This window comes from Apis laboriosa, unplaced genomic scaffold (genome assembly GCF_014066325.1).
Source record: "Apis laboriosa isolate Shangri-la unplaced genomic scaffold, ASM1406632v1 scaffold53_cov140, whole genome shotgun sequence".
NCBI lineage: Eukaryota > Metazoa > Arthropoda > Insecta > Hymenoptera > Apidae > Apis > Apis laboriosa.
Window position 1 is genome coordinate 551,467 of NW_025223656.1, and position 24,630 is coordinate 576,096.

Consider the following 24,630-nt stretch of genomic DNA (forward strand, 5'->3'; position numbering starts at 1 on the left):
TTTAGATCCATCCGTAAAATTGTTTCACGAATTGTTTCACGAATTGTGAAACGAAAGAATATACGAGTCTCGTGGCCGAAAGTAGGAAGTGTGCGCGGAAGTTGAAAGTTTGAGAGATCCCTCCGCGACGATTTCGTTTTGAATGAGTGAAATACAGAGCATGGCCGAAGTGTAGCTTCTTTCAGCAGCCAAGGTCCCTTGGTGGGTCGAATAACGGTTAACCGCTTATTCCACTTGGCTGTTTTACTCGTTCTCCTCCTGCCATTTGATTCATCAACGAAAAGGAATTCTTTGGAATTCTTTCGTGCTAGGAAATTCGAAGTGGTTTCTGGTTCACCGTTATTTTTTATCGACAGAACTCAATCGAATAATCGACTTAAGATGGATAAATGGGACATAAAATTATCCATCAAGTCTGGTGGCGAGTGGATGGTTTGCTGGAAAATCGAATGGAATGCGTTTACTCATTCCTTTTTTTTTGCACGCGCCTGAGTTCGCTTAACCTCTTTCCTGTTCATTGTTATCGAAAGTGTAAGAGTTTCACGAAAAATTATGCTGTGAGTTATACATGTTGATAATAAATTAATTTAATTTCATAAAATTACTTTTAATTTAATTATAATTCTATATTTTTTAAATATACAATGAGGAATAAATTTAAATCGATATAATATATTATTTAATATTTATTTATATTTTATAATAAGATGTGAAAAAAATTATATATATTAATTTTCATTTATTTTATTTTATATCAATTTGTAACATTTTTATTGTATATTGTTAAATTTTTGAAAAAATTAAATTAAAATTGAATCGAAAACAATTTTGATTATAAATTAAAACAGGATGTATTAATATTTTTATATATTTATATAAGTAAAGTAAATATTAATTAATATAATATAAATTTCTTTTTTTCCCAATATTTAAATAAATTATATAAATATATAAATTTTATAGGAAAGCATATTTATTGACTATTATATATATAATTATATATAATTATAAGATATATATAATATTGTTTGCAACTATTTGTATATTTTACTTTATATTTTTTTTGCGCAAAATAATAGACAATACAATTATCAAAATATTTAAATAAAAATAATTAAAAATGATAAATACATTAATAATTTAGTTTATGACATTTAATGTATTTCAAATACGTTATTATCTATATATGTAGAATATGATAAAATGCTAAAATAAATATTAAAATTGTCAAGATAATAATTTAAAAAGAATAGTATGTGAATAATTTTTATACAAATTTTATTTTTTATAAAAATTTTAAAATTAAATATTGTTATATTTAATTTTTAAATTATATTTAATATAAACAACAAAATAGATTGCAGTACATTTCTTGAAATATAGATCATTCAATTTTCAAACAACCAGAAAAGAGAAAAAAAATTGAATCTTACTTGGAACTTGTGAAAAACGTTCTTTTGATATAGAAATGAAGCGAAAAATATTTCAAGGTCATACTTTCAATGATTTACCTCATACACATTTCTATATAAGGTGTGGTATTGTTGAATAAAGTTCAATTTTTCATGAAAAAGTTAATTAAAAGTATTGTTTTCAAATAAAATTTTGTTATCGAAAAAATTTTAAAAAATTATACCAAGTATGTTCTTGATTTTGATATCAGTGAATTAATTGACATTGATAATTTTTTTTTTTGTGTCAATGGTTTATAGTTAATAATCATATATGTGTAGCAGATAATTGGCTATAATTATTCTTTTTTACGAACAAATAACGGAACAGAAAAAGATACATAAATACATGTTTGTATATTTCTATTTATAAATATTAGAATATATAAGAAAAAATAAAAAAATTTTAAAAAAATTATTTTTATTTATAAAATTAAATTTTTTTTTTCGTTAAGCAAATTTTAGATTATATAATCATAGATTATTTTTTTTTTATTTTTATATTTTATAATTTTTAAAATTTTTCTTTTTTAATTACAGTCAAAAAAATTTTTTAGAAAGAATTCTGACTCGTGTATGTATAATTATTAAATTCATTAATAATTATGAATAATATCCTGTTTAAAAAAAAGATTTAGAATTATAGATAATATTTTTTTTTTATGTTTGAATTATCTGAATAAAAAAATATTTTGATCAGTTAATCATTTCATTGATATCTAGGTTGACTATTTTATTGCAAAAAAGATCAGTTGATGTTCTACTATTTATATGTATAAATGTGTATATAAGTATCATATTAAGGTAATTTAATTCATTATTTATTATGGAGAATTAAACATGGATGTGTACATTTTCAAAATTAATATTCTTGAAATTTTAATTAATTATAGTATTTTAATTAATTAAAAGTTACAACCAAAATTAATAGTGTATTTTTATTAAATTTATTATTAATTATAAATTTATTATTAAATTTATTATTATTAAATTTATTATTATTAAATTTATTATTATTAAATTTATTATTATTAAATTATGAATTATAAATTATTAATTATAAATTTATTATTATTAAATTTATTATTTTAGTATTTAAATTTTAGTATTAAAATATGCATAATTTTCGAAAAATTTAATCTTTTCTTTTTATTTTTCATTAATTTTAATCTTTATATAAAATTATCTTATAAAAATTTTTAAACATAAATAGTTATTATTATTTAAGTTAAAAAATTAAGAAATTATATGTTCATATATAAGAAATATTTACATGTCACTTTAATTTTATTATTTATAATGGAATAAACATTGAACAGAAAACATAAATAAATTGAATCAAAATAAATTATTTTTCTATAAAAATAATTAGAATTGTATTTAATTATTATTCAAATTAATTTCAGTATTTCGATAAAAAATTTTGAAATTAGAGAAATTTATGTTTATTATATATAATATATAAATCTATGTTTATATATATATTACATATAATCTAAAAATATGTAATTATAGAATATGTTCATATTAAAATATAATTTTTTAAAGAATATATATACAATAACGATGTGCAAATTTAAAATCAATTTATGTAAAACTCATTTTTATGAATCATAAAATATCTATTATAAATATTTTTTTAGATATTTTTGAAAGCAAAAATATGTTCTATATGATCTTTAAAAAATTAGAAACTTAAGAAAAAAAAAATGTTAATCATCAATGTTAATCGTGAATGTAAATGAAACATTCGAATCTATTTTATGAAACAAATGCGGAACTCTCTCCTTTTCTCTTTCTCTTTTCCCCAAATCAATTTGATTGAAAAGTTAATTTTTCATTTAAATCAAATTAATTTGCCGCTCATTATTCGAGAAACAATGATAAACGATGATCGATCATCGTTTCCATGCTTTCCACACCAATAATAATAGCCCAATATTTTTCATCCGTCAATATTTTGCCTCGATTAATTGCTAATGTAGTGAGAATCACGTGAAAGGAAAGATATACACGGAAATGGCGCATCGGTTGGATACGATCGCGCATCGAACTTTCGCCAAAACAGATCTCACTGACCCACTGCAACCGGTAGTCGCGTTACGATCGAAAGAACATCCATCGCAATTTCACGGACTACGACGCACGAGCTGCTATTAACAGGTTGATCGATTGTGAAACGTAAATTAATCGGTATTAATATTTTCATTGTATTTTCATTGAATAAGACAATGAATAAAATGAATAAAAATAACAATGAATAAAACTAAAAGAAAAAAATGATTTTTATTATTTCATTTATTTCGTTTCAATTTATTAATATTAGAGAAAAGAATAGTTACGTGGAACTTGAGTTTATTTTTTCGAAAATTAATGCATTGCAGTCAATTTCTATTGAATATTGTTTTAGATTAATGCACTAAAATAATATATAATATGTCGAAATGCTGGATTAAAAATTTTGAGAAGGAGGAAATTGCAAAACTTAGATATGTGTATGTTATAATGTGTTCTATAAATTGAATCACTGATAACTTATGAAGATTGATCTTAGTATTTAATTAAAAAAAAAAAAAAGAAAAATGAATAAATAAGTTTTGGCTTTGAATTTAATCTATATCTAATCTTAATCTTTAATCTTTTTTCATGTTTAAGAACTTCAAATAAAAAAGAAATTCATCAAGAAATTTTATTTGAGAAAGTAAAGATACTTTTCTATTTTGAAGTTTTTGTGCGAGTATCAAATCTTGACTAAATGAAAATTTTTATTTACGTGGATATATTGAGTATAATATTTAGTAAACTTAATATTATTCTTTTTATTATTGCTTTTATGATATATATTAATATAATATATATATAATATTAATATTAATATTATTATATATATATGTATTGATTTTTTTCACGAAGTGCATAACACTTGCATTCCTTTAATCATACTTTTTTTTTATCATTTTTTGAAATTACGATATATTATAATAAGAATATTATAACAAATATCATTGTAATGCGATATATAAGAAGTAATAATGTGAATGATAAATATAGTTGAAAAAATTGTAATTTGCAAAAACTTTTGGTAAAAGAAAGAAGGAAACTTTCAGATAATATAATTTATAGATATAGAATGTTGTATATGTATAAACGAAAGTGAATTTAACGATCCATCCATTCCATGATTGAAATATAATAAATTTATATTTTTATAATATTTATATAATTACAAAAATAAATTGTCATTTATATCTTATTATAATAAATTATATTATTTTTCTATGTACTATATCTATATTTTTATTATATAAAATTATGTTTAATAAATAATTATTTATAAAAAATTCTTGTTTACCAATTTTATGATCTTGATATATAATTGTAAAGTATAATTTTGAACAACTTTTCTCTATGTATGTTATCATCAAAAATTCATTTGATACTTGATAATATTATTACTCTCTCTTCTACTAGAAACTGAACTACACTATTCCTTTTGCAGGAATAAAATACGTGACGTGATTATCTCCTTATACGTGATTGTTATTGCTAGATTAGACAGAAATAACAATACATCACGTGACATGATGCGACGTTTGGCTTTGGCAGAAGACTGGTCATGTGATGTGTATCTTTGCCTAATATAGCAGTATAGTGGGGGGTTAATGTATTTTCGTATTCTCCACTTAGAAGAATTGAATAGTTTTAATGATAGAGAAGATAGTATACATTTAGTATTCTAGTTTGTATAAAATTATGATTAGATTAGATAATACTAGTTTAAATCAAATATGTATCATTATATATATGAAACTTCTATTTGAAAGATCCTCCATCGATTGATCGATCGATTTATAAATACTATAAATAAAAAATGAGGTTAAGTTTGATATGAAGTAATTGGTAATCAATATAAGACATATGTTGCTATAATTATAGACAGAATTCATTATAGAGTTACAGAAATAGTTTTTTCTGAGTATCTTGACATCATGATATAAGATCATGATATATTATATACCAATATAATGGTATAGAAAAAAAGAATGTTGAGCTTGAAAACATATTTTAAGGTTATCGAAAATGAAGAGAGGATCTTGTATAATATCATAAATTATTACAGATATTATATGATAAATATTATTACTTATATATAAAAATACGTGACAATTCTTAATGATTTATTAAATTTTGACACTATTATTTCGAAAGTCATATTTTGAATACGTGTTCATGGTGACATACTTAATCATAACAGTAATCGCAGATACCGTCCAAAATTTAAATTACTTATGTACTTCCTGTCGTTTATGTTATAATAATTAAAGTTAAAAATCAGTACATATTTTATATAATCATTAAACATTAAATGTTTTTTTCTTACTTTATTCTTAATTAACTTAATTTTTAGTCTTTAATTTTAATTAGTTTTAAATTAATTAGAAAATTAGACAATCAAAGTTACTAGCTTATAATAATATTATAAATAAAAATTTGATAAAATGAAAAATTATATTAGATATATAATTAAGAAATTATCATATCTCTTTTTCTGGGACATCGATTGATTTCATAAATCTACAAAAACATTTTCTATTATTATCTATATCACTATTACAGTGATTATAAATATTAATAAATACTATAAGTAATACATAATAATGTTCAGCAATTTTCTCGTCTTCGAATCTTTTTTACCCTCTAGAAAAATATTTAAAAAAAAAAATGTTTCACGAATATATTAATATTTTATATATATATTCTAATATTATAATATTTATAAATTTAAATACTTGTAACAATAAATTGAATTAAGATTAAATATTTATCTCATATACCTATGTTTTTTTCGTTTCAGTTGACAATACCAGAGTTTAATATAGCATGCCAAATCAAAAATGGATCAAAACGAGCATCTTTATATTGTTTTTCCTTGGCACTTTGGAAATCTCCATTGGTATGTAAATTGTATTATTTTTTATTTTAATTTATTATTTCTCATTATTAATAATTTCTAATCTTTAATCTTATTATTATCTATTTTTATTTTTAATTAATATTAAAAATTTGTATTGTAATTATATATATATATATATATATTTATTTATTTATTTATTTATTGCCAATAGAGATAGGAAAACAAGATCATAATTATCTTTTTTTAATTATTTAATATCTTTTTTTAGTATAGTAGTAGTTTCTTTTAGTATAGTATCTTTTTTTAATTATTTAATTATTTAATGACCATTTAATTTTAATTAAATTCATATTTATTCATTATATTCAATAATTGTGTTACAAATAAATAATCTCATCAATTATGATGTTTATATAGTTATGTTTTTTTTTTTAACAAAAAAATAATAGTATTGTTAAAATTCATAGATAGTTTATAGAGCATATCTAATTGATAATAAAATGAAGTAATCGTTTGTTTCGATAAGAACAAACAAATTTTCATCTATTCATGATAAAAAACGAAATAATTGATTAACGATAATGATACATTTTTTGAATGAAGAAGAGAATTAATTTTTAAGATTTTTTGAAGAGAATTAATACAAAAATTCCAGAAAATCAGTATATCAAATTCATAATATCAAAATTATCTTGAATTTTTCAATTTTTCATCTATATTTTGTATGCTTTTTTTTTTATTTTTCAACAAACTTCACAACTTTTAAAAATATATTTCATATAATCTTTTTAATTTTTCTATTGCATTAATATACATATAATAATTTTTATGTGAAAGTTGCGAAAATATAGAATAAAAAGTTAGAATCTAACAAAAACATTATCCATTTATATTAAATAGGTTTCATTATAATATATCTTTAGGGAAATTACATGATAGTTTATTACTCATGAAATTGAAAATGGAGCGAAACGTTTGTAATATCATAACCTCATTTTGGAGAAAGTATTTGAAATTTAAGTTCGGTTCGGTGATTTCGATTTATGATTACGAATTATGCTATTTTTTAAATATGTTAAATATTTTTATTGTATCGGAGAAATTATATAATTTAGGTTGATTTAGGCCATAAAATAGATTGTATAATAAAATATTATATATAATATTATATATACAACATCATATGTATAACATTGACATACTTTCTGAATTTATTTATAAGAATTAAAATTATGAATTTATTAAAACTTTCAATAAAATATTTTATATTTAAAACAATAATTTTTATTTAATGATAAAATATTTTTTCTATAATATTTTATCGTAAAATAAAATATTTATATGAAAATAATTTCCAAAATTATTTTATTGATCTAATCGTTATTTATACAATTATAAACGAGATAATATCTCACAATATAATCTCATTCATGAAATGTTTTTCTTTTTTTATAAATAATAATTATAGTTTACATAGTTTAAATATATTCTTAATTTTATATCATGTTATTATTTTTATTTTTTGCTAAAATTCTTTAAGTATTTAAAGATTTTATATAAGAAGAGAAAATTATAGATTGCTTCAAATTACTCCATTTTTTATTTTAATAATTTATGTTAATCAATTATTTTAATTTATTTATAAAACATATTATTTATCTAAATGAGGAATAAAAAAAAAAGAATTTGTAAAAATATAAACAGATTTCATATATCTTTATGGATAGAATTAAAATTTTATAGTCAGAATCAAGCGACATATTATTTATGTATACTTAATCAATTTGAAACAAGCACACATTCGATATAATTTTTATATGTTATTGATCAATTAAAGTGATTAAATTTGAGATAATTAATCAATTATTAAAGATAAGTTAAGTAATGAGTGATTAATAAATATATGACTTATTTTTTAATACAAATTGTTATTATAGAATTTTTTTCTTGCCCTTCATTAATTTTTTTTTTAAAATTAAATAAAAATAATTTCTTTTTTAATAAAAAATGTTATATTATTTTTTATTATATTTTTATTATATTATTATTAATTTGTATTATATTTTCAGAATATATTATTTTTATTATTACATATATCATATTGTTATTATATATATTATAATATTTTATATATAGAATTATTACAATTACAATACAATAGCAATATAAATCAAATTTTATTTTGAAGTTGACAATTTAATTAGATTAATTATTATTTTATATGAGTTAATTTTATATGAGAACAATTTTATGAGCGATAAAAAATAAAATAAATTTTTTACGTTAGTACAAGAAAAATAAAATCTAAAACATTTTATCATTTGAATTTTAAATTCATATATTATATAATAAATTATATAATATATAATAAATTATTAAATAAATGTTTTTCTTAAATATAATAATGTTTTCTTAAATACTTTTCATAAAAAATGAAATTTATTCTTCAGATGTTAAATAACGTGTACATAAATTGTAATTGAAGAAACAAACGATTGTCTAAACAGATGTGTACATCTATATATGTAAAAAGTTTATCTTCTTACTATATAATATGAAATCAGAATTAGTATTTTCTGTTATTTGTATTATTCAATTGACAATTGTTCTATAATTTAAATAAAAAATTCATTAATTAATTATAAATTCTCGTTTCAATTTTTTCAAAGAAATTATAGTTAAAAAAATTGTTATTTATCTAAGATTTCGTTGTATAATTTTGATTAATATTGACAACATTTCATTGTAAATTAAAACTAAAATATATAATAAATAAAAAATAAAAGAATAAATTAATAAATAATTATTAAATAATAAAAAATATTTAAAAGCAAAAGATTTACATACTTAAAAAATGAAAAAAAAAATATATTGCTGCATAATTCTTCTGATTAATTTATTGTTTCTGCACACAATTTAAAGTAAAAATTCTAATATAAAAAATCCATAATGTAAAAATTATCTGTTAAATATTATTACAATAAATAAGATAATCATAACAACTTTCTAAAATATTTATAGAAATATATTTTAAAAATGAATCTTTCTCAATGAGAAAATGAATATCAAATAAAATTTTTCATCATGTAGAGTGTCTATATTGAAACAACTAAAATATTATTTTCGTTTTTAATAATATATGAATGCTTTTTCAAAAAAAGTTCTATATATAAAATTTTTTGTGTCGTAATTTTTTTCAAGTTTCTTTTCGAGAAATCTTTTTTTTTTATATGTTGCATTATGTATATATTGCATTATGTAGGAATAATTAGAGGTTTGCTAATTACTCTTATCGAAGAGTTCATTGGCATATCTACGATGAAATATATTCTTTCTTTCTTTCTTTTTTTTGTTCTATTTTTTTCTTTTTTCATTTTCAACATTACAATATTAATTGTTGCGAATAGAAAAATTATGGTTAAATAGAGAATAATAATAATAATAATAATAATAAATAATTCGAGATAATAGTACTGCAAAAAATATGTAGAAATTTAAAAACATATTTATAAGTTATTTTATTTATAGTTGTATAGTATAGTTGTATAGTATAGTTGTATAGTTGTATAGTATATTTTAATTATAGTTTTATTTATATTATATTTATAAGTTATAAATAAAATAATATACATTTATAACAGTTCTATAATGAATAATTTTAAAATTTTTTTTAAATTTATCTTAAGGAAAATCAAATTATTTTGTTTCATCAATTTCATCATCACAAAATATTAATAATAAATCATAATACTTGATATTTATTTTTAAATAATTATATATACATATAATATATATTATATATTTAATGATATATCAGATATAGAACTTAATTCGGTTTTTTTTTTTTTTTATTAAATCATTTTTAATTCTGATTCGTACATTTATAACATTCTATTTGAGATTTATTATTATTAATTAATTTTATGGAATAGTATTTTGTTATTTATTTAATTTTTCAAACTATCAATGCAAATCGCTATTATTATAAAAATGATGAATTTAAGAGGAAAAAATAATCTATTGATGAAAAAACATTGTAATTTTTCAAATACACGTTGCAAATAAAATAAAAAATATTATTTGTTGAACCAAAAAATTTTTTTTTATATGTAAATTATTTTTTTAATTTGTTTTTATTTGATTTTTATTATTTATTTAGATTGTTTCGATATCATTTAATAGATACACACTTTCAAACAGTTTTTTTTATTTATTTTGTCAAGTGATTCGAAATTATCCGAGAGATGGAACAATGTTACGAAACTATATATATATATATATATATAACTATATATATAACTATATATAAATAAGAAATATTTTAAAGAATAAAAATTGTATGATTTCTCTTTAACTAGAGTTAAATTTAATATCTTGATATCTCTTCTTTTAATAAAATCTTTTGTCTATGAAATTTCTATGAAAATATATATAAATATATATATTTCTTCGGTCAACGAAAATTTTTTTTTAAATTGAGAAGAAACTCTTTGCGATTAATGTGAAACTAATAAAGTAAGATTCGATCGAATTCAACACCCTATAAACGTTAGTGTATTTAACATTACATAAATATATATAACGTTCTTGTATATTTACGACCATTCCGCAAAAAATTGATTACTATGTTTTCTAAGAGAAAAGCGTTTATTGCTCTGCTTTTACAGGAAGTCCTATCAGAGACAAATCAAAAGGCGAAGAAGAAATGCCTATGAGCAACTGGACGCGACTTGCAGACGAATGGCTCGCTTCCAGAACGAATGTGGCAAAACAATTGGAAGTCACCATTTTACCATTTACTGACTCAGTCAGAGAATTACCACCGACCGCAGAAACTTTCATCGTTAATGGTACCAGTCCTGATCAATTACAACGAGTAAGAAAATTTTTTTTTTTACTTTCACATTATATTGTCCATCTTATGTCAGATTAATGTGAAAATTACTCTCTTCGGGTAAGAAGTAGTAGAAGTATAGAATGAATGTTCTTCCTTTTTTCCCCTCAATTTTTCTTTATATGTTATTTTTATGTAATATATATGTATATATATTTCATACATTTATAAATATAGATAAATTATAATTTTCACAAATACAATTTCTTTATCTCGTCTTTCTTCCGTATTTCTCTGTTATTTTTCTTTGTTATATGTTCGACGAGACGATGTTGACTCTCACTTTCAGTGCCAAAATACTTTCACTAAGTTGATCAACAAGGATGTAAATGTATAGGGTGCTTCATGTAACTGAACAAAATCTTTTCTCCCTAATAATTGTCAAGTAAAATAAAATTATCAATGCTTCCATATGATGAATTTTTTATTTTAAGTTTTTATTGTTGAAAGATCTTAAAATTAATAGTTCAATAGATTTTAATTTTTTTTTAAAATAATTTTAATTTAAAAAAAAAATTATATAAGAAAATATCTCTAGGTAAATATAAAAAAAATAATATTTAATGATAGATGATTTGCTATATTCGTCTATAACTGAAATGGAAGAAGCTTGGTATTTTTAAAGTTACTTTTATTTTTTTATACTGTGTGTTTTTATACAAATAAATATATTTATTTATAAAAATATACATTTCCGTCAGAAATTGATTATTTTTTAAAGATATTTTAAATTGATTTTTTTAATATTATATTTTAATTTATATATGTATTTATATGATATTTATTGATATTTATTATTATTATTATTTTGAGAAATGTTTAGCCAAATACAGTAATATTTAAAATTCATTTAAAATACTTAGTTTCATTTAATTCACTATATTTTCTTCGTAATATAAAAAAGTTAAAAATCTTTTTCTTTAAATTTATTTCATATCATACATTGATTGAACATTCTTATAGATTTTATATTTATATTATAATATTTTATATTTTAAAAATTACAGTATTTTTAATGAATTTGATATTCATATTTTTTAAAAGTTAATGTAATAATTTTATCAATTATACTACACTTTTAAAACATGGTAGAAAGCAATCAGACACTATCAATCAATCACACAAATTATTTTTAACTAACAACAATCTTTTAATCAATCAAAGCAAATTACAATCACTATGAGAACTTTTGAAAAATAAAATTTATTATATATATATTATATTATATTATATATATATATATTCTATATATATATATATATATATATATATATATATATGAGTTCACACGATATAGAACAACAAAAAATCTGTTTAATTTTTAAAATTTCAAAAATATATAAATTCAATTTCTTAAAAATACAAAAAAAAAAATAAAAAATTACATAAAATAGAAATTAAATGAAATTCTGAAATTTTGAAAAATTAAAATATCTTCTAATAATAATTATTATTTTTTTAAATATTTTCTATCTATTTGTCTAATATTTTGTGACATTTCTATCCCATAGATCATTTCAATCTCATATATTTTATATCGGTATTGAAATTATTAATTACTTATTAATTACATTGTTTGATTAAGATTTTGTTTTTTTATTTTAGTTTTTTTTTTTCATATTCAGACTGATTTCAGACTGAACATCTCCATGTCTTTTATATTTATATCGTAGTATTTTATATAAAATATTTTTACTAAATAAATTTTATATATTGTTGTGCTTGCCAAACATTTTTTTTCAAGAATGTAGTAATAAAAAGCATAAGAAATTAATATTAAAATACGTAAATCAAAATATTGAAAAAAATCAATTTAAAAAGATCTTCGAAAATAATCGATTTTAAAAATAAAACTGATTTTGAAAACATTAGAACGCTTTTATTTCCGTATATATATGAATATTAAATCATTTATCATTCAATATTAAATTTATCTAAATAAGTTTTCTTTTATCTTTTAAAATATTAAAGCTATATTATGATTTGAAAGCTATGATTGGATCCAATTGCATGAAACACCCAATATACTGTATCTTTGCTGTATGTATATGTATTTATATACAGGATAATCCAATGTCATTAACTTTCATATATAATCGATATAATTCTTTAATTTAATGAAAAATTCATTATAAAATAAAGAAAAAAAAATATTTTCTATAGAGATATATTTTTATCTTTTAATATTTCGAGCGAATATTTTTCAAAAAAAGAAGAAGTAATATGGAATCTTATTTTATATTTTGTACAATTTTTTAAAATTAGAAATGTATAAAATATTCGAACATACATGAAAATTTTCGAAATTTATATATACATGAACTTTTCGAAATTTAAAAGATTTCCAATTTTCGAATGTTGTAATATTTTATTTTATTTTTATAATTCGAAATTCTTGAAATTCAAATAATTTCTAAATTTAATAAATGAAATAAATTTGTAGAAAATTGAAATTTTCGATTTGATAAATTTCTTAATTCTAAAAAAATTAATTTCTAATTATAACGATTTTTTTTTTACAAGAAGATATATATATTGTCTCTTTTTAATTATATAGTTTTCATTAATAATTGATCTCGAATAATTTTCAGTATAATTATTCTCGAATGTTGTGGGAAATGGAAAATGTGCAACCAACCGGACATTTGTCAGGGTTTGTGGATAAAGCTTTAAAATTACTAGACTTAAAACAAGTTATGATGGAAGTGGAAACATCGGTGATGTCAAAAGTGTCGTGCACAGCATGCAAAGTTGGCGCAGGCCTTCTTCAACATTACATAAAGGTCGGAAAAGACGATAAGCAAATTATGAATAGTATTTATCAATTTTGTGTATCGCTAAATATTCAAAGTCCTCGAGTTTGTGAAGGCGTTACATTGCTTTTTGGGGTGAGTTTTTACTTTTATTATATATTATTTCTATTATATTTTAATTTTATTATGTCAATAAAAGTGTCGTTTAATACTTTAAAATTATTCTGAATATTCTGAAATATACTTAGATAATATAATACGATTTACTATGATTATCATTTTAAATTCGATATGTTTTGCTCATTGCACATATAATTTAAATTAATTATTTAGAATAAAGAGTATAAATTCAATAGCTTTAAAATATATTATCAAGATTAATTATTTTGAACATTTTCTTCTCATAAATATATATATAATTGCTACTTTTGATTTTAGTTTTAAACATATAAAAATATTTTAAATATTATATATATTTATAATTTATATTTACTTCTAAAATTTGTAATACATTTGAATTATGTTTAGGATATATTGAGATAGATTAAATGAAGTTAATAAATAAATAATGTTTAAATATCAAATTTAAAATAAATTTTATTTTAAATTTTTTATTTAATTATTTAAAATAAATAAAATTTATAATTTATTTTTGTCGTAATATTTAATTCAAATGCTTTATACCTAAGGGAAGAATAATATTTAATTTTAATTTAATTTTAATGTTTCGAATCAAATAAAAGTTTAAATCAAATAAATCAAAATTATTCAATTTTTACTTGAAAGACCGGACTAAAGAAAATATGACCATATCATATCAAAATATAACTTAAATCTATTCTGGACATAATAAAGAATTGTCATAAATTTCATTTAAAAAATTCACTTATAAATACTAATAATATGGATACTAGTGTTTCTTATGATTTTCAATTAATTCCATATATATTTGATCGTTTATAACATATCAAAAAAAAAAAAAAATGCAACTGCTATATATATATATATATAAATTCATGACTTTTACACAAAACAATATTTCATCTTTTTGAAACGAAATAATTAAGTTTCAATCTATGGTTTTTTTTTTATTTTCGTGAAAAATAAAATACAATGCAAACAAAAAAAAATAAGAAAAATTTGATCTGAATCAAATCATGTTCAAGATCAATTTTATGACAACTTTTTTTGTAAATCTGCAGAGTTATAAAATTCATTAATAATCGCCAGAACAAAATATTTTTTTACATTCTGTATTTATAAAGATTCGAAACATTCAAATAAATATCATTTACAATTCGGTTTCTTTTAGTAACCAGAAAATTATACCTGCTTGTAGTTTGTAATGATTCTTTATGATTAAAAAACTATATCGAATCGACCCATTACTATACACGATTCACGTGATCCATTACTGATAAATACCATACAAAAACTAGTTTCATATATAATAATCAATGTATCAGTTATTTAGGATGGTAAATCTGATGACATTATAATCAAAATCACCAAAATTAATGACAAGCAAAAAAGTAAAGTATCCAATAATCAAATATATTTCAATAATTCATCATTATTTTCTATTCAAAATCAAATTTTATAAAATCAATTATCAACACGAAATTGAATAATGAATTTGTTTAGGGAGAAGTAATTTACGTACTCAAACAAGTTGATATGGGACCAGCGCAAATCTGTAGTTTTGTTATTGGTGACGCATGCGATGACACATACAATCCTCTACACGAGTGGGAAGTGGCATTCCCGCCGGTGAATAAACCACCAGTGAAACCACCAGTGCCTCCTCAAGAAGGTGCGCCGACCTTCAAAGTCCTTCATATCTCCGATACTCACTACGATCCTTACTATCAAGAAGGCGCGAATGCGGATTGTAACGAACCGTTATGCTGCAGATTAACAAATGGATCGCCCCTGACACCAGCCGCAGCTGCTGGCCGATGGGGTGATTATAGAAAATGCGATACACCGAAGAGAACCGTTGAACATATGCTCAAACATATCGTCGACACCCATTCTGTAAGCAATGATTAATTATTGAATAATTATTAATATTATTTAAATGGATTATTCAAAATGTTTATTCCCTCATTTTTCTTTTTAATAGAAATTCAATCTTTTCTCCTGTCGCTGCATATTAAAGTCGACGATCGAAATTGCAGAATTGCTAGATGTGGATCCTATGCTATCCCATTACCACTAAACGTAATTCAATTTCTATGTAACGTTATTATCTTCACTGCTATAGACACGTCACGTGTAACGCTTGGCTTGAGGCTTGATTATCACATGACATTGTATACATTCATCAGAACTTGGTTAGATAAAATGTGCTTATTCTATTTCATCTTTTCTATTATCATGCATATTATCACTATCGGCTGAGAAAAGTAATAAAAATCGACGATAAGTGAAGAACTAGAATGATTTTACAGTATTGATCTCTCAATTGAAATATCAATTATAAACAAATAGAATTTCTTTAATTGGGAGACTTATCGTTTAACTGTTCTAACAAATGATATTGCATTGATGACAGAAGAGATGAAATGTGAGAGCGAGAGAATAGATAGAGTAAATACTCTACGATTTTCTGATGAACTATATATGTATATCTAATTTAATAATAGTAAGATAATATGATGTATTTCTATAGAAATTCATCGAAGGGGAATTGACCCATATTTTAATGGTAGAGAATAGCATAGTGTCCGGTAATTAGTAATGATATGCATTCGTTCAATTATGTCGATTTCGATGATATTGAAAAAATTAAATATAAATTTTAAAATGCAAATTTTAAATTAAAATTCTTCTAGATATATTTTGCAGAACTTTCAATTAAAATATCCAATATAATATTTGTGAGAAAAATAATGAAAAATGCATAATTTAAAAATTATCAAAATTTTAAATTGATAATTTCGTCGAGTCAAATTATTATACAAAATAAATATTTCTATTTAAATTATTTTTAAAATTATTTTTTTTATATTGGAAATTATTAAAGTTTCTTAAAATTACTAGATAAATATATAAAATATGGAAGAATTTCAATCTAAATAATATATCAACAAAAAAAATTAAAATATGAATCAAATTAATTTTTCTATATAAAAAATTTTAATAAGTTTGAATTTTATTTTTATTTTCAAAATTTGATAATAACGATTTAAATTATTTATTTTTATCTATTCTAATTTAATCTGAACAAAGGATGTGAAAAAATTAATCTATTTCTTAAAAAATATAAAAAGATAAATATTTTAATTTTGTAAACATTTCAATTCAATACAGGATATAGATTATATTCTATGGACCGGTGATATACCACCTCATGATGTGTGGAATCAAACGCGAGAAGAAAATTTGAAAGTTTTGCACGATACAGTAATACAGCTTATTGAAATGTTTCCCGGAATACCGATATTTCCAGCACTGGGAAATCACGAAAGTTCTCCTGTTAATAGGTATATAATAATTTAAAATCATCTTTCTTATTCATCATAAATTGATCTAATTTCTGAAAAAGGAAAAAATTCTTAAGATTTTATTTATTTCTGGCATTATTCAATTGCAATGGTATTTATTTAATAAGCAATGTTTTTTTTAACTTTTAGTCATAACTATTTTTTACAATAGTCAAATAATCTATGATTTTCATACCTTTTGATTTTTGAAAAATCATATTTAAGTGGATTTCTTTATTTTCTCTAATATAAAACGCTTAAAATTTTTCTTAAATAAGAAAAAAGTAATATTTTATTCTTTTTATTCTATTTTATTTATACAATGTAAGAAAACGAAAAATTAATAAAAATATAAAATAACTATATAAGAATAAAAATTTTGTTATCAATGTATGTTTTATTATAATTATTGAACGAAAGTTATTTCGAATTATTCTAATTCACAAATAACGAATAAACTAATTAGTTTCGATAAAATTAATTTCGATGTTATTTCGATTAAATATCGATATTCGATAAAATAATTATTAACTGAATATACGAAAAAAAATTAACTGAATATACAAATAAATAATTCAAAAGTCGGAATTGCTATAAGATAAGACTGCAGTGCAAAAAATAAATAAGTCTTGCAAGATTTGAAAAGTCTTGATCTTGAAAAAAAAATCTTTGATAATATTCTTCAAATAAAGAATACACTATATGACTGAATTAAAATTAAAATTAAAATTAAAAAAGAAAAGAAAAAAAAATAATTTTTAAATGTTTTAGCTTTCCACCATCATTTGTTCCTAAAGAAAATAGTATATCTTGGTTGTATGATGCGCTTGATAAACATTGGAGACGATGGTTACCAGCAGGCGTTTCACACACTGTTCGACGTGGTGCTTTTTATTCGGTTTTAGTACGACCAGGATTTAGAATCCTTTCTGTAAATATGAATTACTGTAATAACAAGAACTGGTGGTTGCTAATAAATAGCACGGATCCAGTGAGTGAACTTCAGTGGTTGGTCTATGAGTTACAAGGAGCTGAAATGAATGGCGAGAAAGTTCATATTATCGGCCATATACCACCTGGACATTCAGATTGTTTGAAAGTGTGGTCTCGAAATTATTATCAGATCATTAACAGGTTAGTATAGGAAATATTTAAAAGATTAAGAAACCAATCGATATAATTTACATTTTCTGAAAACAACATATGTAATTCAAGAATATTATTAAATTATTAGATTATCAATATTTATGTATTTAAGAAACAAATATTTAAACTATGATATTCAAATAATAAAATAAATCTGTATTTAAGTTTCATTTCAATTAATATAATAATTTTTTTTTAAGAATTCTATTTAAAAATTATAAATACAATGATTATTTTAATAACAGATATGAATCTACAATCACGGCACAATTTTTCGGGCATACCCATTACGATGAGTTCGAACTATTTTACGATATCGCTGATTTTGGCAGAGCTCTGAGCATAGCTTATGTCGGACCATCGGTTACTCCTTATTATGAACTCAATCCAGGGTACAGAATATATTACGTAGATGGGGATCATCCTAAAACAACCAGGGTAAATTAAAATTTTTATTTCCATAATTTGCAAAAAATTTTGAAAATATGAAAGTTAATATTTAATATAATAAATTATTTAATTATTAATTTATTTAATATTTTGTTATAAATCATTTAATATAAAATTTAATATCTAATATATTTTAAAACATATTTCATAAATTTTAACAAATTTCATTAATTAGATATGTTATGAAACATAATTATTAATTAATACTACAAATATTTAAAAATTATAAAATTATGAATACTATAAATATTTAGGACAGAGCTTTTTATATTTTTATAGAACAAGACTTCTTAAAAACTTTTAAAAGTGATCATTTTTCGCATTTTATTCATTTGTAATGCATATTTAAAAAAAGAAAAATAAAAAAAAATATTTTATTATTTTGGAATTTTGTATCGTATTTAATTGATATATAAATTCATTCATTAGATACATAATGAAATGAATATGAAAAATTTTTTGTTTTTGCTAATGATTTTGATATTCAAGAATTCTGTATTTTCAAAAATACACGATTTGAAATCATATTTAATGCGATCAATTTAATATTTTATATGTAGATAATAGTCAATTTGAATTTCTTTTAAAACTAAAAATTGAATTGAATTTTCGTAATATTTTTTTCTTTTCAAAATTATAGAAATTATGAGATCGACAAAATTTTCTGAAAAAAAAAATATTTTTTATCGTTTTACCTTATTAATATAATAATCTTTGTGATATAATTTTTTTACAGATGGTCGTAGATCATGAAACTTGGGTAATGAATTTAAAAGAAGCGAATCTTTATGATTATCCTATTTGGCACAAAATGTACAGTGCTCGACAAGCATATCAAATGTCATCACTTTTGCCTAAGGATTGGGATTCTTTGATAGATAAAATGAGCAATGAGCCATCACTTTTCGATTTATATTATAAGTAAGTTTCATCAAGCTATTTCGAGAGTTAAAAAAATACTTTAACATGTATGTTTGATTGTATGATATGTATGAAAAATTTTTTATATTATAGTTTATATGATTTTTAAAATCAATTTTGTCAACTTTTATCTACGTATATTATCGACATAAAAATTTTAATATAATTTAATGTTACTATTCCATTAATAATTCAAAAATGTTACAAATATTAATATAACAATTTCTTTTATTTCTTATAAATTTTTATAATACAGAATTTTAAATTGACTTCTTTCAAAAATTTTCTGTGAAATTCTATATTTTTAACTAATAATGAATAGAAATAACAAATATAGAAAATAATAAATATGTAATTATATTTTGTAAATATGTATTTATAATTTTATTATATGTAAGTATATTATATTATAAATATTTATTATGTCTTTCATCTAATATAGTAAAATATCTTTTAAAAAAAGATTGAAAAAAATTTTACAAAAATTACAAAAATTTTTTTTATAAAAATTTGATATAAGAAACTACATTATATAATATTAAGTTTTTTTATTTTTATTTTTTTATTTTTTTAAAATTATAATTTTTATTGTACTAATTGATACAATTCATTATTTTCTACAAAAAAATATCATATTAAATTATTTATTATTATTATCAAAAAGTTTTTAATTTAAAAAATATTATAAAATTTATAAAGTTAAAATTTGAATTTATCTAATATAATAATTCTAATTCAAAATATTTTTAAAATGAAATGATTACATATTGTTATGTTTTAGACATTATTATAAGAATTCTCCTGTAAGACCAGCATGTAGTGATGAGTGTCGAAAGAGATTACTTTGTGATTTACGAAGTGGAAGAAGTCACGATCGAAAAGTGCTATGCCAGAGTCTTGAATCTAGAATAGATAATGAAACGAGAATAGGCTGGCGAGCTTGGATTTACAACGGACTTGCATTTTCGTACGTACATAATTGGTGGTTTCAGCATTATTCTGGTGATGTTGAAACCAACAGAGTTGACGTATAATTCTACAGATATTTTTGCCTCTCAATTTCTATTCTTAGCTATTATTATTAATTTTTTTGTATATAATAATTGATACGTTTTGTAAGCATAATGAAAATATTTTGTTTATTTGCATAAATTATAATATATTTTATTATTTTAATTTTTTAATAATAAGAAATATTTTAATTTAGTAATTAATAAGATGTTCTCAGTGGAAGCTAGTTGTAATACAAAATATTCAATTTTTTTTTAAATTTTATTTGTTTTAATAATTTAAATATTAAAAAGAAAAGAGTTTATATTTTGAAAAATTATTTTAATTAATTTTGTTAAATTAATTTGAAAAAAAGAAAAAAAATTTCTTATTCATAAAATTAATTTAAAAATAATGTCATATATTAGTAACGTAAAATTGTAAGCAATTGAAATAATATTTCACAAAAGTTATACAAATCTGTGATAGAAATTTTTAAAAATAAATATTTACTTAATATTCTAATTGTTAATTAATAATATAATATATAAATTAAAAATATTACAAATACAATAGTACAAATATAAACAAGTAGTAATAACTATTAATTATTAAGTAATAGATAACAAGACCAAGAAAATTTATATTATAATTATACAAAATTTAATATGTACAATTTATTTTACTAATCTGCACGCTATAACTAAATATATATCTTTACTTTGTATATTCTAAGATGATGATGATGATTATATGAAATACTTGCATTACTAATTATGAATGAACTTTCACAAGAAATAGTTAGCACATACTAATATTAGAAAATATTATTACTATTTCAAATATCAATAGTTATCTTTTAATTATTTCTAATTTAACTATCAATCTGTACTTAACTTTCTTGTATTTAATCCTTTGAGTGTTTGTTAATATAAATATATGATAAAAAATTTTTTTGCAATCTGCTTATAACTGTTTTTATAATTATAAACAATACATTTGTTATATTATGAAATAATTATAATAAATATAAAATATATTTTAATTTTCTGTTATCTTATTTTTCTATTGTCTTTCTTTCATCTATACATTTAACAATAATATATATTTTTATTATTTATTAATAATAATATATAGTACTTCCTTATTTAAATAATTTTCTGAAACAATTAATTAAATTTCTATAAAATATACCTATTAAATATAAAATTGAACAAATTAAAAAGATATCTCTTACTAGATATTTAGTTTTGTTTATTCATAACTAAGTATCATTTTTAATCACATTTTGTTATAAAGTAAATTATTTCTTTAAAGATTTCAAGATATCTGTGTAATGTGCGAATTAAATACTCAAAGGGTTAATTAAATTAATTTCTGTTTTACTATAAATTATTATGGATTCTGTTTTACTATAATATGAATTGCTGAAAATTAGATGCATGAATTTAATATGCATAAAAAATTAAATCAGTATATAAATTAAATACGTTATTCATATGTTTCAGCATTTCCCTTGCAAGAAATTTGTCATAAAATTTCAAAAGAAATTCAGCGCGCAGTTTATATTTTTTAGTTTAGAATTACTTTACTTTGAAGTGATATAAATATAAATAAATGTCATAAATGTTATATCAGTTTAAGAAGATAAAAAATATTGATAAGAAATCCTTTTATCAATAACACAAATATTGTAAATATGTTATTTTATAATAAAATACAAAAAACTTTTACATTATTTACATATTAGTAAATTTATAATGCTTGTGTATATTAATGCTTTCATGATTTCAGCAAAAATTATTATAAATTTAAAAGGTATTTTAAAATTTGAATTATTTTTATATAATGATTGCTATAATGTAAAAATAAGATATTCTTTTTAAATATTTATTGAAAAGTTCATTATTTGTATCGCAATATATTTAGTATTTACAGTTACATTTTAAAAATTATAAATTATCTAAATAAATCAAACTTATATGATTTTCTTTTTTATTTATGAAATTTTATTTCATATATTCATATATTTATATTTATTTATATAATAATGAAAAATTAAATTTTAAATCAAATTTTTATTAATGCATTTAAATCAAATTTATTATAACATTAAATAAATAAATAAAATATATTTTTAAATATTTAAAATATTATATATTTATATGATATGTTTATTGATATATAGCACTTTGTAATTAAATAAAAAACTATTTTATGGTGATGGAACATCTAACATGGTGGTTGAAATTTTCAACATTAAACTACATTTGCTTATAGTAAGTAGTACACATGTATATAGATTTTAACTGTTTGCTTAAATTATGCTGAATGCTTCATAAATTAGTATCTATTAATTATGAAAGCTTTCACTAATATAAATTACAAATAACTTTGAAACTAATTTCTCTTTTAATATTTTAATACATTATTTAATTAATACATTATTTTCACATGTAATTAATGTTCATTAAAATTTATTTATCTTTAAAAATGCAGCATGTAAATTATATTAGTAAAAAAAAAAAGAAAACCACAAATTTTTCGATTAAAATTTTATTTATTTATTAAATTATTTTTTTTATAAATTGTATATAATTTGATATATTTTTTATATAAAATATAATAGTTTTTTATTAACAATTTATTATATATATTTAAATATAGTGAATCTTAAGAACTAAAGAATGTATAAAAAAATTTTAAAAAATGTCCTTAAAAAATTGTTTGGTATAAAAAAATACAATATACAATATTAATTAATATATATTATACAATATTATGTCGGAAAATGCTAAATTAAAAAGATATTGAATTTTATAAAACTTGAATTTTATAAAACTTGATGACAAGAAATATACAAAGATAAATAAATAAATACTATAAATCTAATATAAATAAATACTTATTAGTACTTTTCATATTCTTCTTATCTTTTATTCAATAAAATTTAAAATTATAATATAAAATAATGATCAATATTACTTTATAAATATAAGTAATTTTTCAGTTAGAGTTTAATAAATAAATAATAAATAATTTAACAACAATTTGTTGCATTGATTGAATACATTAAAAATTATATGATTTTATTTAAAAAAAATAAAAATTAGCTTTATATGATATAATAATATATCTATTATAGATAAAAAATTTTATAAAAACTTTTTTTTTTTATTACATTTTTATAACATTCTTTTCTTAAAAAATATTTCAGTATATTTAAATAAAAGAGATAGTTTAGATATAATGTAAAGATCATGATAAAAAATTTTCTATCTTTATCACAAAATTTTTATTAGAAATTCATATAATAAATAATATTAATGTGTATATATAATGTGTATATAAGATAAAATATATTTTCTTAAAATTTTTAAATTTTTTTGACTTTATTTATATAGTATTTAAAAATCTTTTTTAATATTTGTATCCCTAAAATGTATACACAATTATATTATATATATATAATTAATATTAGAGGATTGATTCTAGAGACTATAAAATAATGATAAATATATTAATATTTTGTCTATATATATACGTACACAATTTATAGAAATATACATATATATATATATATATATATATATAAGTTGTGTACGTATATATATATATATAT

At 19.7% G+C, this 24,630-nt stretch overlaps 1 protein-coding gene across 4 annotated transcripts in view; it reads left to right on the forward strand.

Annotated features, from left to right (window-relative positions):
- LOC122717541 (sphingomyelin phosphodiesterase) overlaps positions 1 to 24,630 on the forward strand; it is a 43,111-nt gene that overhangs the window by 17,944 nt on the left and 537 nt on the right. The window contains exons 2-11 of one of the 4 annotated variants that reach the window (XM_043941729.1): positions 6,307 to 6,405; positions 11,034 to 11,242; positions 13,852 to 14,148; positions 15,658 to 16,050; positions 17,329 to 17,501; positions 18,273 to 18,635; positions 18,893 to 19,085; positions 19,834 to 20,018; positions 20,800 to 20,985; positions 22,517 to 22,740. In XM_043941729.1, coding sequence (XP_043797664.1) covers positions 6,333 to 6,405; positions 11,034 to 11,242; positions 13,852 to 14,148; positions 15,658 to 16,050; positions 17,329 to 17,501; positions 18,273 to 18,635; positions 18,893 to 19,085; positions 19,834 to 20,018; positions 20,800 to 20,985; positions 22,517 to 22,544 — 2,100 coding nt within the window. In that variant the 5' untranslated portion in view covers positions 6,307 to 6,332 and the 3' untranslated portion in view covers positions 22,545 to 22,740. Of the gene's footprint in view, positions 1 to 5,208; positions 5,716 to 6,306; positions 6,406 to 11,033; positions 11,243 to 13,851; positions 14,149 to 15,657; positions 16,051 to 17,328; positions 17,502 to 18,272; positions 18,636 to 18,892; positions 19,086 to 19,833; positions 20,019 to 20,799; positions 21,213 to 22,516; positions 22,741 to 24,630 lie in introns of those variants that run through there. The other 3 variants (XM_043941727.1, XM_043941726.1, XM_043941728.1) reach the window with 3 other exon arrangements.